General features: G+C 42.0%; 2 protein-coding genes across 5 annotated transcripts; one reads left to right on the top strand and one right to left on the bottom strand.

Annotated features, from left to right (window-relative positions):
- Nucleotides 1–3,125: 3,125 nt before the first annotated feature.
- Nucleotides 3,126–7,078, top strand: LOC116211220. The gene is made up of 14 exons (XM_031545498.1): nucleotides 3,126–3,425; nucleotides 3,732–3,829; nucleotides 4,124–4,206; nucleotides 4,365–4,491; nucleotides 4,807–4,870; nucleotides 5,002–5,099; nucleotides 5,188–5,272; nucleotides 5,387–5,510; nucleotides 5,589–5,690; nucleotides 5,823–5,887; nucleotides 6,011–6,092; nucleotides 6,388–6,467; nucleotides 6,568–6,734; nucleotides 6,825–7,078. Exons 1-13 carry the CDS (start codon nucleotides 3,199–3,201, stop codon nucleotides 6,623–6,625), a joined length of 1,293 nt encoding a protein of 430 aa, XP_031401358.1. The 5' UTR covers nucleotides 3,126–3,198; the 3' UTR covers nucleotides 6,626–6,734; nucleotides 6,825–7,078.
- Nucleotides 7,079–7,197: 119 nt separating this feature from the next.
- LOC116211218 lies at nucleotides 7,198–13,733 on the bottom strand. Of its 4 annotated transcripts, none has more exons than XM_031545494.1 (11): nucleotides 11,405–13,732; nucleotides 11,029–11,268; nucleotides 10,592–10,721; nucleotides 10,155–10,307; nucleotides 9,814–10,061; nucleotides 9,522–9,591; nucleotides 8,978–9,184; nucleotides 8,639–8,874; nucleotides 8,375–8,453; nucleotides 8,159–8,296; nucleotides 7,198–8,056 (listed from the first exon to the last, which is right to left on the bottom strand). In XM_031545494.1, the coding sequence occupies exons 1-11, from the start codon at nucleotides 13,366–13,368 to the stop codon at nucleotides 7,895–7,897; spliced, it is 3,627 nt and encodes a 1,208-aa protein (XP_031401354.1). In that variant the 5' UTR covers nucleotides 13,369–13,732; the 3' UTR covers nucleotides 7,198–7,894. The 4 variants fall into 4 exon arrangements, with proteins under 4 accessions (XP_031401354.1, XP_031401355.1, XP_031401353.1 ...); XM_031545495.1 differs by having other exon boundaries at nucleotides 9,814–10,058; nucleotides 11,405–13,731; XM_031545493.1 differs by having other exon boundaries at nucleotides 8,159–8,453; nucleotides 9,814–10,058; nucleotides 11,405–13,733.
- Between the last annotated feature and the right edge of the window lie 1,747 nt (nucleotides 13,734–15,480).

The following is a 15,480-nucleotide window of genomic DNA, read 5'->3' on the forward strand; positions in this document are numbered from 1 at the left end:
GGGCGGGGGAAAAGTATTCAATTGGGGTCACAATCTGCCGACCAAAAAGTGCAAACCCCAATTTAAATGTTTATTTGATGAGTACATACATATTTACACCTCTACATAGACATTAATGTCCAAAGGGCATTCTTATAGAACTTTTTTTTTTCCCCCCCCCTAGTTGCTTCCATCATTGTATACAGCCACGATTGGTCTGTATGCCCTTTATTTTTTGTTTTTTCCTTGTCATTGTCATTTTTTTTCCTTTTCTTTTTTTTTCTTTTTGCCTTGTCATTTTCCCATCCGATCCCGGGTTCGAAACTCCTTGGAGCCACTGGAGTTTCTTTTGCGTGATTACCCATTCCGTGCACAGTCGGGGGTTCACGGAGTCTCGGAGATTAGTCTGACGAAACCCGGACATTCCGAGTTAGCAAAAATAAAAAAAAAAAGAAAAAAAGAAAAAAGGAAGAAGGAAGAAGGATTATTAAGTAGTATATTAAGTAGTATAGTTGGTATGTCTTAAGGCAAGGGTCTCCATCAACTCCATCTGTATCTGTTGGGACCAACAAATATTTATGATAATGATTCGAGTATCCAAATAAAAAGGACGGATGAAACTTTGTTCGATAGCGGGGATTTTATACCCGCACTTTGAGCGAGATTTATATATTCAACGAAGATGGCTGCACCGCATGCCCCCCTTCCCCGAACAATCAAACCGTGATACCATCGAAAATTAATGATCATGAATTGTAGAATATGTTTACAAGCATCGGCAATCAAACTAGCACTCTTGGCAAATGGGACAATCTGTTCGTTCCTTCGACTCGAGGCTCCGACAAGTGTCATCCAAATTAAAATAGCAGCAACACGCGCTCATTTAGCATTCGTTCTTTTCAAATATGTGGTCAGGTCAAACAAAAGGACAATCGTCAGTCGAATTCTAGAGATTATTATATGCGCGAGCACGAGGTGTTTTTTTATATATATATATATATATATTTATATTTTTATGTAATGTAACTTTGTCATTTGCAGTGTGCCATTGATACCACGTTTTGCGGCAGCTCAAGCATCCAAGAATTTTCCCTAAAACGACAAATAAACGCATGTCGGCAGGAAAAAAACTTAATATAACTTAACTTTATTCGCTTACAAAATCAACCTTTATTTGTTTGATTTACTTAAACTTATCTTATTTGTTTACAAAATCAATTTAACACGATTTTTTTTTAGTAATTCAACAATATAATCAGTAAGAAATTGCATTATAAGAAAATTGGTTTTTTATATGTATATACTCTATTATCTAATTATTGGAAGCTCATTATCGACTATTTCACTTTAACCGGATTGGTATATTGAGAAAGAAAACTCATTTAGCCGGATTGCGACCTTTTTTTTAGAGGTAAAACACAAACCCCTCCCCAAAGGTTTTTGCCCAATAACATTCCATCATATTCTTAACCAAAATAAACATTTCACCCCATTGACATTGTCGACTTAACAAGATAAACTTCTTTTGACTCTCAACCTTCATTTTATTTTTACTTTCATCCTAATTCCTTGTTCTTTTGAATTATTCTCATCTTCAACATTACATGGTTTATTCACATTACTATTACTGTTTGAATTTTCGATAAACTTATTAATGTGTAATTTAAAAAAAAATATTTTGAAATAAAAAAAGAGAAGAACAATCATTGAAACTCTCAACGGTCTAAAGCAAGGGTGTCCGATGGCCAAACATCCACTCCCCGAGATCGATATCCAGGACCATTATATTTGACATTGAGAGATCATGCCCATATCGAATACTCATGTTTTGCAGTAAATGCTACCGACACTCCCATGAAGTTGTAGACAACTATTTTCACGATTCATAACCTTGGCCCAATAATGATACTTTAAATGTCATAATTTAATATGTCAATGTTTCAAGTAGAGCCTCACCATTGGCAAATATCTCAACATAAGTTGACTCAAAGGAATGGAGTGTATTTTACCCTTTTTTGAGTTGACTCACATTGCAATATGCGATCTTATTTAAATAGAATAAATGTCAAACCAATCCATATATATTAATGTAAGAAAATTGGTTTTACTGGAGGGAAGGGAACGAAAGAACAACTATCCTCCATCGGCTCTCTCGTCGGTTAGAGGTCTCCAGCTAGATGGATCCAACTTAAGTTGCGGCTTGTCGACATGTGTTCAATTGCAAACTTGACAGCTCACGATATCTCGAATTGCAGGGACCAACATCAGTGAAGAACAGACAATAATCGGGTCTTCTCGGCATACCGCGTCTCCTCCTCGTCCCACCGTGCAATTCCAATTCGTTCGGAAGTGTAACGAGGGCGGAGCATGCACTCGCCCAATGTAGTGATTGATTCCTCGAGACAGACACTCCGCTTGAATATACGAAATCGCCCTGTTGCCTTTTGGCCATCCTCTGCGTTGGGGAGCCTCGATTGGTGTGCAATGTGTAAACGTTTCTCCTCGTGCCACGCTAGACACTTCGCCCACATCATGGTGGTCACGTGATCTATCACACATCACACATTACGTCATCACCGACTAGATTTTTCACTATTCCACACGAGTTCAAAATATCTCCCTAACACTAGTACTGTACCCCCCTTACCTGGCGAAATCAGTCGGATTTCTGAATTATGCATCCGACAATGTCCGGTTGCTCGGCTCAAGTTGCATTGCTTGTAGTCAGTCTATTGAGCGTCAGTTCATCGGAGAGCCAGGCTTGAAGTCATGACTGATGTGCAAAGACTTGCTCTTGTACGTATGATGAGTTTGAATTAATGATGCTTGGACTGATGGTAAAGACATGAGAATATGGACCATCGACCGTTTAGGAGGTCAGCTCGCGAAGGAGTGCGCGATCAACCGAGCTGCCGCTTAATAGAGATCAAGCCCGCCGACACAAGATGTCATATTTGCCTCATGCGCTCGTCTATTGGGCTTGAAATTGGTGGGCTTCGGCTTCTTGATGGGTCTGTACATTTTGGTCTTTTCCGAGCAAATAAAAGCAAAGTTTGGTGGTTTCGACCGTGCCACGTGGACAAAGGGGGGGGGGGATCAAGACATGATGCCACGTGGACCAGGCAGGATAAGAGGAGACAGTTTACACAGTTGCGGATGGGGACTGAGAAGAGGAAGTGAAGTAGGGAAGTGATTCTTCTCTTCTTCTGGTGGAACAAAATGGCGCGGGCTCTGGTCCATTTTCGTAGCTGCTGTGACCGAGCCTTCAAGCTCAGAGCATCTGCGGGGGACGCCGAGCAGAAGGCCTGGCCCGTCGGTCTTCCTGACAAGGCTCGTGGTGCCCGGGTTCTGGTCCTGGGCGGCACAGGTCGGGTTGGGGGCTCCACTGCCACTGCCCTCTCCAAGCTCTGCCCCGAGCTACGGATTTTTGTCGGTGGTCGGAACAGGTAGCAGTCAATGTTTGCCCGTCTTTGGTTTGTTATACAAATGGATGGATGAATGAACGCATTGACTGATTAGAAGGGTGTGAGTATGGTATGGCACTGGAGTTGGAAAATCCAGTGAGTTTGTTGCGCACAACAAAAACCTGGCTAGGTGTCTTGTGCCCATTTTCTTGATTGTCGAGCTGATATTCGATCTCCTTGCAATGGGAATGCTTCTAGATTTGAAGATAATGTTACTGAGTCCAATATTTGTGCTTGCTAAGACCTCATGGGTATTGGTAATATGATTTTAGTTGGGTTTAATGAAAGGGACAAAGGGGCTGCTATGGTGGCTACACTGGGGAAGAATTCCGAGTTTGCGCAAGTTGACATCAATGATGCGGATTCCTTGGAAGCAGTCCTCAAGGGTAAAGTTTATAATCTCTTCTCACTCTCTAGAATCGCATTGGACGTGAATCTTACAATCACAATGCATTACGGTCCGAGACTTTAGTTTCAAGCTTGTCAATTCGAACTCTTTGCCTTACTTTGGATGATAATCTTGAGCAGTGTATCATAGATACCGGGCACGTGAGTGTCGACGATATGGCATATTATATTTTATGTTACTGGAATCTAATAGAGCTTCTCTTGTCATTATAGCCTTACCAGTCAATCGGTTCATTTCATTTATAGAAATGTTTTGTTCTTGGGGACAACAGATGTTGATCTCGTAGTTCATGCTGCCGGACCTTTCCAGCAGAGTAGCAGCTGCCCAGTTCTTGAGGCTGCCATAGCGACCAAGGTGAGGAAAGGTAATCAGATACTAAGTTTGTTCAGGTTCCTAAGTATCTATTCTGTTTTCTCTCTGAGATTACCAAGCAGGCATTGCCTATCTTCTCCGAATTAATGAGCATGTTCTTGACTCTGGTCTCTACTTCTTCCCTGTGGCTCTGAAAAAAGACGGCATATATTGATGTCTGTGATGACACTAACCACGCATTTCGGGCAAAGTCCTTTAGCAACAAAGCAAAAGCAGCAAATATTCCGGCCATAACAACTGCCGGAATTTACCCGGGAGTGAGCAATGGTGCGTCACAAGCCTCCATCACTTGTTCGCGGTTCAGTATTAAATCATGATGTTGTTTTCTGTTCTCCCTCTTCTCTTTTTCTGTACTTATCCACATAATTCAAGATGTTTGTTCATTGATATACTGAAACTGTAAATTTAACTTGCTGTGCAAGTTTGAACGGACAAATTTCGTTTCAAGTGAACAGGATGCGCTCTTTTACGTGTATCAGAAAGTTAAAGTTGATTTTCTCGCGATGTTTTGGTTACTAATTCGATGATGATTTTTCTTTTTTTAATCTACCACCACTGATGTCGTACACTATCATGTCACAGTTATGGCTGCTGAGCTTGTTCGCACCGCAAAAACTGAGAGCAAGGGTGAGATGGAGAGGCTAAGGTAACAGCCATTCAATGCAGTTTTGTTGAAAAAACTATGAGGGTCACATCCATAGGATAACTTTCCATTCAACAAAATGATCTATTTATTAATGAAACTACTGAGGCTGATTCAAGAATTTCTGTTTTCAGATTCTATTACTATACTGCAGGAACTGGTGGCGCCGGTCCTACAATTTTGGCTACGAGCTTTTTACTTCTTGGAGAAGAGGTTATTGCATATAATAAAGGTCACATAGGACACTAGTTTTAGCTTTTCCGTTGGAGATTTGTACTCTCTAATGCCCAAAGATGACGGTTGCCTCCACTTCTTATCAGGTGAAAGGATTAAGTTAAAGCCATACAGTGGAGCCCTGAACATCGACTTTGGGAAGGGGGTCGGGAAGAGAGATGTTTATCTCCTGTAAGTTCCATAACATACGGCCCACATATCAACTTAAACCGGTCAGACACCTCATCCGAATTTATAAGTTAAAAACAATTCGAGAAAATTACAGAGAAAAAATTTATTGTCCAGGAATTTGCCCGAAGTAAGGACTGCACACGAAGTCCATGGAATACCTACTGTCAGTGCGCGGTTTGGAACTGCACCCTTTTTCTGGAACTGGGGAATGGAAGCAATGGTCAATCTCCTTCCTCCGGTAAGGTCTCATGTGACAAAGTAAAGTTTTAAGATGATTACAGATTTTGCTGATCAGGTCAATAACTGAATCTGGCAGGAATATTTAAGAGATCGAAGCAAGGTCCAGCAGTTGGTTCAACTATTTGACCCCGTGGTTCGAGCAATTGACGGGTTTGCTGGAGAGCGTGTGTCAATGAGGGTGGGATTTTCTAATCTATGCATATGGAGTCCTTTCACCTATTCTATCCATGCTTTGAGACATTGACAGGGAATAATGAACGTCATGTTTTTAAATTCCCAAGCCGATTTTCTTGGCTTTGTGCCTCGACAGGTTGACTTGGAGTGCTCTGATGGGCGCAATACGATTGGTATATTTACCCACAGAAGGCTGTCAGTGTACGGCAATTATCAAACATCCTTCCTTCAGTGCTCATGCAATTTCTTCAGAAATCCCGTTTCAGTGAGACGTGCTCAATTTTTGGATTTACATCATGGTAACATATAGAGTGGGTATTTCAGGTCAGTGGGATTTGCAATTGCTGCATTCGCTCTTGCAGTTCTTGAGGGCAGCACACAGCCTGGGGTGTGGTTTCCGGAAGAGGTAAAATGGTTGCAAAAATATATACAATCATATGCCGATCGGCCGAGAAAGAAATGGAAAGGAGAAACGGTATAGTGGTGTTGTCTGATGAAGGATAAATTAGCTTATAAGTTAATTACAGAGAAAAATCAGTTAGAAGATTTTGATAAGTGATCGATCACGTAGTTGCTGCTTTTGATATCTCTTTTACCCGTCCCTCTCCCCTGTTCTCCTGTTTCTACTGGTTTTATCGAACTCTGACTCGAGTCTAATTCAGAATTCTTGTAGTGTGCTCACAGTATTTTCCTTTGTGTAGCCTGAAGGAATTGCAATAGATGCGAGGGAAGTTCTTCTCCACCGTGCTGCTGAAGGAACTATTAATTTTGTGATGAACAAGTATAGTTGATTTTTTATTTTTATTTTTAAATTTGTTCTCTTGATTGCCAGTCATTGTACCTCTTTCCCGCTCTCATCGAATCATTTTCTCTGAATTCAGACCGCCGTGGATGGTGGAGACAGAACCGAAGGAGTTGGGATTAGGAATATATGTATGAGAACAACTCGAAGAATGTCCAGTCCAAGTTACAACTTCAATCACACCACCACACTGCTATAGGAAAAAAGAAAGTGGTTGAGCTCTTGATTCACCGGCATTTACTTTCGGTAGTTCGCAACCTACCTCTGATATTTGTCGTGAATATCTGCTGTCTGAAACTACCACAAGAACTAAGCATTTGTCAGGTGATTTTGCAGGGTTGCGTTATAGGAATGATTCTTTCCTGGGAGACGAGCAACTCAGCATGGCGGCGAACCCGACAAATTGTCTTGAAAGGCTATGATTTGCTTGTTCTTGGATTTATACACTAAAGACAATCTCGTGACGAAACGGATAGAATCCCGGTTGTCCTGTGTTTGTTTTTCTATACTGAGGCATGACTGTTCTTATCAGCATCGTTCATTCATGCGCAGTTCAACAGTCACTATGAGCAGTATGAGTTCTTATTCAACTGTTGACGTTGTTTCTGAAATGTTGGGCGAGTCTCATCGTCAATTGATAAGCATCGATGGTCGATCTCGTTCGTGGTAAGTACTTAACAGGGGATAGGATTTGATGGCAAAACTGGGCAAAACCAACAAAGAAGTGCATGTTCCTCGGATTAAAAATTTGTCATGAAAAAGAAAACATATTACGAATTCTCAAGCTCCTCGATGTCACCAAACCGAAATACAAACCAAACCCAAAACCCATAAAAATGAAAACCTATCGGACTGTACAATCAACCCATTTTCTCTGTAAGCTTTTCCTTTTTTCAACTGTTCAACAAATAAAGACTGTTCAAAGATATAATCGAAACAGAACACACAACAGTGGAAGGAATAAATCTTCGTTCTCTTTTCTCCCTCTATCTTTGCAAGTGATAATCTTCTGCATCTTCGCTCTGGGGGGTGATGACAGGAAGTACCGCAAAGTCGAACTATATGCCTTTTTTCTCTGGAAAGTAATTGAACTCTTTCTTGGGCATTTACAGTAAATAAACAAGGGTTAGCAGTGTGCGCATCAAATTAGTCGTTCGTCCCTTCCATTTCTCCATTTTGCAATGTCACTGCCCATGCTAAACTCTTCCCTTTTTCTTTCTGTGTAAGGCAACACCGTCCTTGTAGAAAGCAATCAATCACTGAAATCCCACAAAAACACAAGCGAGGCGATTGGGCCATTGCGAAACTGAGCATGATTGGATCGATGAGGCTGCCTGGACAGGGTTGGGCCCAACCAATGTAACAGAGAGTCTCAAAAGAGTAGGTGAGGCTGGAGAATGCAGTCGTCACTTATGCCGAGTCCAGCGAGCCGACTCTGAGACTCGAGGCCTTGAGTTAGTATGAGATCTCCAGACCCCTTGTTGTTGGCGCCTCATTCTATACGAACTTGCTTCATTGCGTCTCTTCATGGCATTCCTTGTATCTTCTTCGAGATCATATTTAGCTCGCTGCAAAATCAAGCACAACTTAAAGATCCATTTCAACTTTCTTCCAAATTATAGAGGCTCTCCGAAACAGAGAAATTCACAATAAGCTTATAAACGTTATACTTTCACTGAGTCCGAGAGAACAGCATATGCCTCTCCAATCATCTTAAAGAGCCTGTCAACATCCTTGTGAACTTCTTCTGCAACCCCCCTCCAAAGCTTTTCATCTCCATTGTCACCTTTAGCCAAAAATTGACAGGCCTGGTAGTAAAGCAGAATTGTGTTAGAAATATCATGAGGATATCGGGTACACAGCAGACTAGCAAAGGAGAGAAATACCTTGTCAGGATGATACCTCAGCGCTAATTTACGATATGCCTTCTTGATTTCAAGTACTGAGACCGTTGAGTCAATTCCCCTGCCACAAAAGTTCAAGTATTTACCAAACCGACAAAGATCATATAGAAGGAGAAATCTATAAATCTTAGAAAATGTATGATGTTCTTCCTTTTTGTAAGATAACTCTAACAATGTTATATCAAATGTTAGAAGACATAGGTGCCAAATGACACTGCTTCACTCATTCAGGGGATGGGAACTTACAGAATGAGGTATAGGTCCAAGGGGACATCCTTCTTGGCTTCTTCTTCAATTTCAGAAAGATGAATGCGTGCTTGTCTAAGGTCATTCACGCAGCCAAGCGATCTATCATATCCTCCACCCTGCCTAGTCTTTTCCTCGGCTTGCTTTGTAAGAACTGAAATGAGCCTCCGAAGATCAGCAGCTGCTTGGTCAGAATCTCTTATCATTTCATACAAAGTAGCTCGCCTAGAGATTGCCTATAAACATGAAAACAGAATATCGTTACAAATTCATCATATGAAAGCTAACTTCTGGACATCATATTGGGCATACATGTAAGAGAATCAGATGAAGAAAAACCTTTTGATAGTTCCCATCAAGAGCTATGGCAAGGCTGCAGTCAGCAATAGCGTCAGTGATTTGGCCCAGTGCTTTATAGGCAGCAGCACGATTACAAAAACAAATAGCTGCAAAAGGCCGAGACTCTGCATTGCATGACAAAGCAGAAGTGTAATGCTCAATAGCTTCTGCATGCTTCCCTGCTTGAAATGCTTCATTTCCCGCAGCCTAGACAGATAAAAGCCGAGATATCAATAGTTAGATTCAAATCAAAAACAAATTTGTTAGAGAATAAGAAGTGGTAAGGAGTGATCCAGTTCTAAGATTGACTTCTTGGTCAATACGACATATAACTATATCATCCAACTTTTTGACAAGCTGCATCTTTCGGTCTATGAATTGTGGCACATACTTGCTCCTCTTCGCTATTTACCAATCCACAGGGAAAAAAAAAAAAAGAAGCCATTTCTTTCCATTCTTTCCTTTTTTGAGCGTCAATAACAAGAAAGACAACATTAACCTAAGAATACAAAAGAGATGATAGCATATGGCAGAGTAGGAGTACCTTCAGACGTATGAGCTCGCGTACAGTCTTGAGTAGGGGTATCGATGACTCCAGAATGGAGCTTCCGCTCCTGTTGAGTCAAGAAAGGACAAACAATTCAATGATTCAGAACAATGTCTCAGATGTAATGGGGACTGTTGGAATTTATTTTATGTTTCTACAAATCTTTTGAGAATTTATTATTGAAAGCAAGTTCTGAGAACAACTCTAAGAGGGCCCCAGTTATTTCAACACATGAAACTGACAAAGCAAGGCTGGAAGAACTGTAGTGAATGTAAAACTTGTTAGCTACCTATTGGCAATTGAAAATTGCTGCCCTTGCTTCTCCAGTGAAGCAAGACCTTCCTCGAGCCTTCCCATATGAAAATATGATTTCAGAATCAAAGAGCAGCGCCACAACCTGAATTGCAACCCTTTTGAAAACTCAGAGACATCTGAGTCGGCAAGAGATTCATTTGGATAGACCGAAGGAGAATTCTTTTCGGCAGAATCAAGAGTTTGCTCGCACAGCTGAATCACTTCCCGGTACCTCTGCAACTGCTACATGTGCAAAAGTTGCTAAGCTAGACTAATAATTAACCTCAAAAAGGAAGTTACTCATTAATATACAAGGAATTTTTAGGGGCACGATACCATGAAAAGTGTATGTGCTTTCATCTCAATTAATTTTTCTGAGTATGTACTTATTGTCAAGGCCTCGGCAATAACTTCCAAAGCCCTCTCTGCATCTTGGGATGTTCTTGACATCAATAATTCAGGAGAACGATTGATGCATTCAGAAACTCTCTGTAACATCATATGCAAACATCCATCAGCCTTACTATTACTAGTAGTAAAGGTATGGAAGAGGTCAGGAAATTTTCAATATCTATTCATAAACATGGCCCTTCCAAGCCATTGAAAAGAGAACTTTGTGTGATAATTTTCCTCATCACCCCCTTCGGAGACCCACCAAGGCACAAAATAGTCATACTTACAATCCACGTTAAAGCTTACAATGATCTCTGGGCAACCATCACATGTTATTATCCTATCACAACAGGGGGGGAATGGATTTAAGAATGTCCTACCTGTGCTTTTCGGATGCCTTCAGAAGCCTCTACAGCAATCTTCCGATCTGCACAGACATCAACGCCTGCTTTCAGACACTTCTTGTAGTACTGCAATGCATCTTCAATTTCACCGAGGGCAAGGTGACAACTTCAGAGAGAAAATGCAGAAATTAGAGGATAAAAATACATAATACTTGGCATACACCAAACAAAAAGATAGGAACATCATCCACACTGTCAAATGAAACTGTAAAGGTAACCAGGGATTGGGTATAGACATGAAAAAAAGCTTAAAGTAACTCAATGCATCCTGCTCATTTAGGTTGACAATTGAAAACACCAAAAATGCACGCTTTAGGAACTAACAAAATTCAAAATATAAATGTTCAAGCATAACATAATATAATATTAGTAAATATAGTAATTTTATAGATCCACGAATAGCAGGTCTTTACTTTGCAGCTCTCACTTGTACTCTGAAGAAGTTTGGATCGATTTCAGTGGCCCTCGTACAATCTTCCAGTGCATCTCTCATTCTTCCCAGACACATTCGAGTTGCAGCACGATTGCTATAGCATAGCATCACAGCCCTGAGACAACTTCTGGACATCTCATCCCTTGGGATGCAATTTATTCCTTGTGTATAATGACCCTCTGCCTTGGACATTTCCCCACTAGCATAGGCCTGATTTCCCCTGATAGTAAAGTTTTATTAACAAAAGGTTACAATCCAATCCAAAAAGAACATGTAATCAAGTCAGGAACATCTCTCCATGATGAAAACTTAGGAAGTATTGTGAAGATGAGTCAAGCTTAACAATGAATAACAACCTTAGTCGCCATTTCTCACATGCTTCCTGAGCTGCAATAGATGCTGCTACTGCAGTAGTAGTTGGAGACTCGGGCTTCATGTCCTCACCTGCATTCATCCTAGAGTCTTTCCCTCTATGTTGGGATGGAGAACGGCTTTTTCTCTCCAACTGCGGGGACAGAAGGGGGGATGTGGCAGCAGTTGAAAATGACAAAATAGAGGATGATGACACATAAGGAATTTCAACGCTATATGAAGGGTGACCGGCTTTGTTTGAAGTTTTCTTCTTAGTATTGCGTTTCAGAGTTGAAACTTGTCCTTTGGAGGCAGAGGAGGAGGCACTGAAGGTGAAGTTAGATCCTACTGTTTCTTCCGGATGTGCAACAAAACCATATTGCACCCTCCCCCCGCTATCTTTTCTCTCAAAGTTCGAACTACAACTAGCTTCAGTTTTCTCAGATGAAGTCACGCCTTCGTCCCCAGTGGAATCAAGCTCATCAGGTGCAGTCTTAAAGCTTTCAGTATCCGCTGCTGGTACTGATTGATCACATGGTTTCTTCATAGGGGGCTCCTCATTTAACTCCCCGTGGTCCTCATCGCTGTTTATTTCCATACATTGTGTTGCATCAACAAGGTATTCATCGACCGGATTATTGAAACCAGTTATCTGAGAATTAGTGGGGGCAGACTCGTTATGTAAACCAAAAGATTCGCTCGACGTTACTGAAGCTTCTCTAGAGGATCTATCATCCACCAACTTTTCTTGATATGGCGACACATCCATAGGGGAATAAGAGTCCGAAGCTTCCGGCTTTTCCACAAAACTGCTCCCACCTGTAACAAATTCTTTTACGAGGGGCTGCAGCGGCGCATGGGCATGGGTGGACTGCCTCAACTTGCCCTTCTTCTTCTTCAGTTTCGAGCTGTTGGCAGTCTCCCTCTTCGCAGTGAATTCCAATTTCTGCCCAACCCCAACGCCAGAAGCTAAGCTCACTTTCGAGGCTGGTGTTGTGAATCCCACAAAGGGTGCCCCTGCATCCGTTGGCCTGCTGCTGAAGATAGTGTCATCCTTCTTCGGTACATTATCCCCGGTCGTAAATGCAAATGATGGTACAGCAGCAAAACCAAATTGCGGCGGATCAGTACTGCTAGAAGAATACTTTGATTCGGTTCCAAGATTCAGTTTCTTCTCCACCTCATCCGACAGTACATTGTCCGTCACCCCACTCCATTGACCACTCCGGTTGCTCCTTCCCCCAGGGGCAGAACTCAGATTATTTTTCATCGTCAAGTTCACATTATCCGTCTTTAAACTATGGGGACCAGCTGAAGTTTCTGCATTTTTGCCACCAAGTTCCTCTGAGCCTGTAATGTTCAGCTTCTCCTTCAGCTTGTAGGGAAGTTCGGAATCCAAATTTCTCCCACTAATTCCCCCGCCGAGCTTGGTTCCCTCTTTCATGTTAGCACTAGGCTTTACATTCGGGTAGCTTTTGTCTACCGGTCCCTTGTCCAAACCTTCAATGTTCAACTTCCTAATCATGTCTTCTGGCAGCTTCGAGGCCATGACGTCGTCATCAGCAGATAAGGAACTCACCCGATTCCCACCCTGTGATTCAAAACTCGGCTTTGCATTCAACTTAGAAGCAGCATCCCGAGGCTTGTCGTCGCCCCCAATTTTCAGGTTCCTCATTTCATCAGTAACTCCCTCCCTCAAGCCTCCAATCATATCATTCGATCCGAACCCTACTTCAGCAGCATTAAAAGCACCCTCCACGGGCAGAGAAGAGCCGCGAACCGGCGGGTAGGCCGCGGCCTGGAGGAACGGATTGGCTCCGGGACCAGCCTGAATGTCCGGCTTCAGATTAGGCCGGTTAATGCTCCTCCTCTTGTACACTCGGGACTTGGCAAACAATCTTGATCGAGGATCCGAAGGCGAGTTGAAGCTGAAATGCGAGCTCATCTTCTCGAAGTCCGACGAATTCATCGAGAAAGATGATACGTTCTCCTCCTTTCCACAACGATCCGCACAGGCGTTCAATGAACGGAGCGTCGGAATCCGACGGTCGGGGTAAGAGGGAGCGCCGGCGAGCAGCAGCAGCAGCAACAGCTCCGGCTATACGACATATCCGTGAGCAGGCAAACGAACGGTGGAAAAGGGAGGCCCGGTTGACTGGTCTATGATCCAACGGCACCGGCGAATCGGACACCGAAACGGCGGTCTGCTAAGAGCTTATCCTGTGATCGACGGCAATGAAAAGGAGTTTCCTGCGTGTAGGTTTCAGCCTGTCGGGTCGAAGGAGGAGACAGCCTCTTCGTTGCCTTTCCTCGCCATGTCACGAGCAACGGAGGGACCCCTTCGTCCTTTTACCCTTTTTCTCAATTATTTTATTTTCATCGTTTTTCCTATTTTTTAAATTTAATGTTTGATTTATAGTTTTTATTAGTGATATCGTAACCGAATCAGATGGTAAACCGGAAGGGGTATAGATTTATGAGTTTATAGGTCCACCTGGAGGTTCGACGTGTCAAGTCGCACGTTTAATTAAAATAAAATAAATATTTATATTATTAAAAAAATTATGATAATTAAAATAAAAGTACGGTAATTTCAAAGAAATATAAAGATAGCGAAAGAAAATGTTTATATTTAATATTTCTTACTCCAAAATAAATATTGTAAATAGAGTTAAAAGAACAAGAATGTAGTGGTGGCTTGATCAGTAGAATGTTAGTATGGGAAACAAGAGGTCGCAGGTTCAAATCCTCACACAACTTATAAATTTTTACACTGAAATAATTAAAGGGGAAACCTATAGAATCGACCGGCTCAATAAGTCTAGCAGTTCAAATCTACCATTTGGGGTTTAGGCAAATCGAACTGGACATGGTGCAGATTTTTGATCAGGTCGGTCCAGTCCGATCTAGTCTGATAACAATGGTTTTTGTGTTTTCGGAAAAGGTTTCAATTATTCACACATCCTCCTAATTCACTTTACTATCTTTTATTTGATTTTATTTTATTATAAAAATTTAGCAATGAATATACTATTTTTGTTAGCGGTCGTTACCGTGTTTGTATGATTTGAGGTCTCGGGAATAATTTGTAGTTCTCATATATAAAGAAATTGATATTCATAATACTGACTACTAAGTTACTAGATTCGTGGGCCATGACACATGATCTTACTACAAGTACAAGAGACTAGATTGGCGAGATTGCTAGGCAAATAGTTGGAGGTGGCGAAACTAGTCGAATTATACTAAAATCGAAGGGCACAAGTTAAATTACTACTTCTTTGCCTCCCCTGACTTTTCCCCTAGCAAGGTATTGTATTCTTCCCGTAACTTGTTGTACTTCTCATTTAGACCCCTCAGAGCTTCCTTCTTCTCATCCCGATCTGCCGCGCCCCCTTCCTTCCTCTTCTCCTGTAGGCGGAGCCTCGCAGCCTCGACCTCCTCCTTCAGCTCCTGGATTTTCAGTTCTTTCTCCTCGTGCTGTTTCTGCAACGATTCCAGCTCTAGACATTCGATAGTCAGCGGCGTCAAACTCAATACATATGCTATTAAAAGGAAAGAAATTGTAGATACTCGTCAAAACATGCGAACTACCATCGTCTCTGCGCTCCATTGGTAGATGAAGTGCCTGCCTGCATGGAGACCAACAACACTAGGATTTGAGCTTAAACTTGGCAACCGAGCATTACATTCCAACAGACTAGTGACTAGACCACATCGGGTATGACATTGGTAAAAAAATTTCTTGATACTAAGGAAAAATGATTTCAAGTGTGACCAGCACCAATTTTCCGTTCAATGTCTTGTCCAGTAGGAAGTGCCATGGTGGTGGGAATCTGGTAAATATTCAAACCACCAGAACGGCTAGTATTGAGCTCCGTTTAGGCCTAAGCATTTCTTGGGCTGATCGGCAAAAAAATGAGCGCTTGAGACGGCCCAATAGCGGCCCAACATGATAAGGGCGCCCCAAAGGCCCATACATCGTGTGTTGGAATCTGTAGGCTCTCCTTGAACTTGGAGGGTGCACGCGGTAAGAAAGCATGACCAGCTCACCACCAAAGAGAAAAACAAGAAAGATAGA

This window comes from Punica granatum, chromosome 6 (genome assembly GCF_007655135.1).
Source record: "Punica granatum isolate Tunisia-2019 chromosome 6, ASM765513v2, whole genome shotgun sequence".
Lineage (NCBI taxonomy): Eukaryota > Viridiplantae > Streptophyta > Magnoliopsida > Myrtales > Lythraceae > Punica > Punica granatum.

Bases quoted from the DNA above. Each gene is read 5' to 3' on its own strand.
- LOC116211220 (XM_031545498.1), top strand. From the start codon at position 3,199: ATGGCGCGGGCTCTGGTCCATTTTCGTAGCTGCTGTGACCGAGCCTTC. The intron at 4,871-5,001 runs GTAACAGCCATT...TTCTGTTTTCAG, and splicing joins GGTGAGATGGAGAGGCTAAG to ATTCTATTACTATACTGCAG. The intron at 5,273-5,386 runs GTAAGTTCCATA...TTTATTGTCCAG, and splicing joins AAGAGAGATGTTTATCTCCT to GAATTTGCCCGAAGTAAGGA.
- LOC116211218 (XM_031545492.1), bottom strand. From the start codon at position 13,368: ATGAATTCGTCGGACTTCGAGAAGATGAGCTCGCATTTCAGCTTCAAC. The intron at 11,269-11,404 runs GTTGTTATTCAT...CTTTACTATCAG, and splicing joins TGTGAGAAATGGCGACTAAG to GGGAAATCAGGCCTATGCTA. The intron at 8,057-8,158 runs GTATAACGTTTA...TTGATTTTGCAG, and splicing joins TTCTCTCGGACTCAGTGAAA to CGAGCTAAATATGATCTCGA.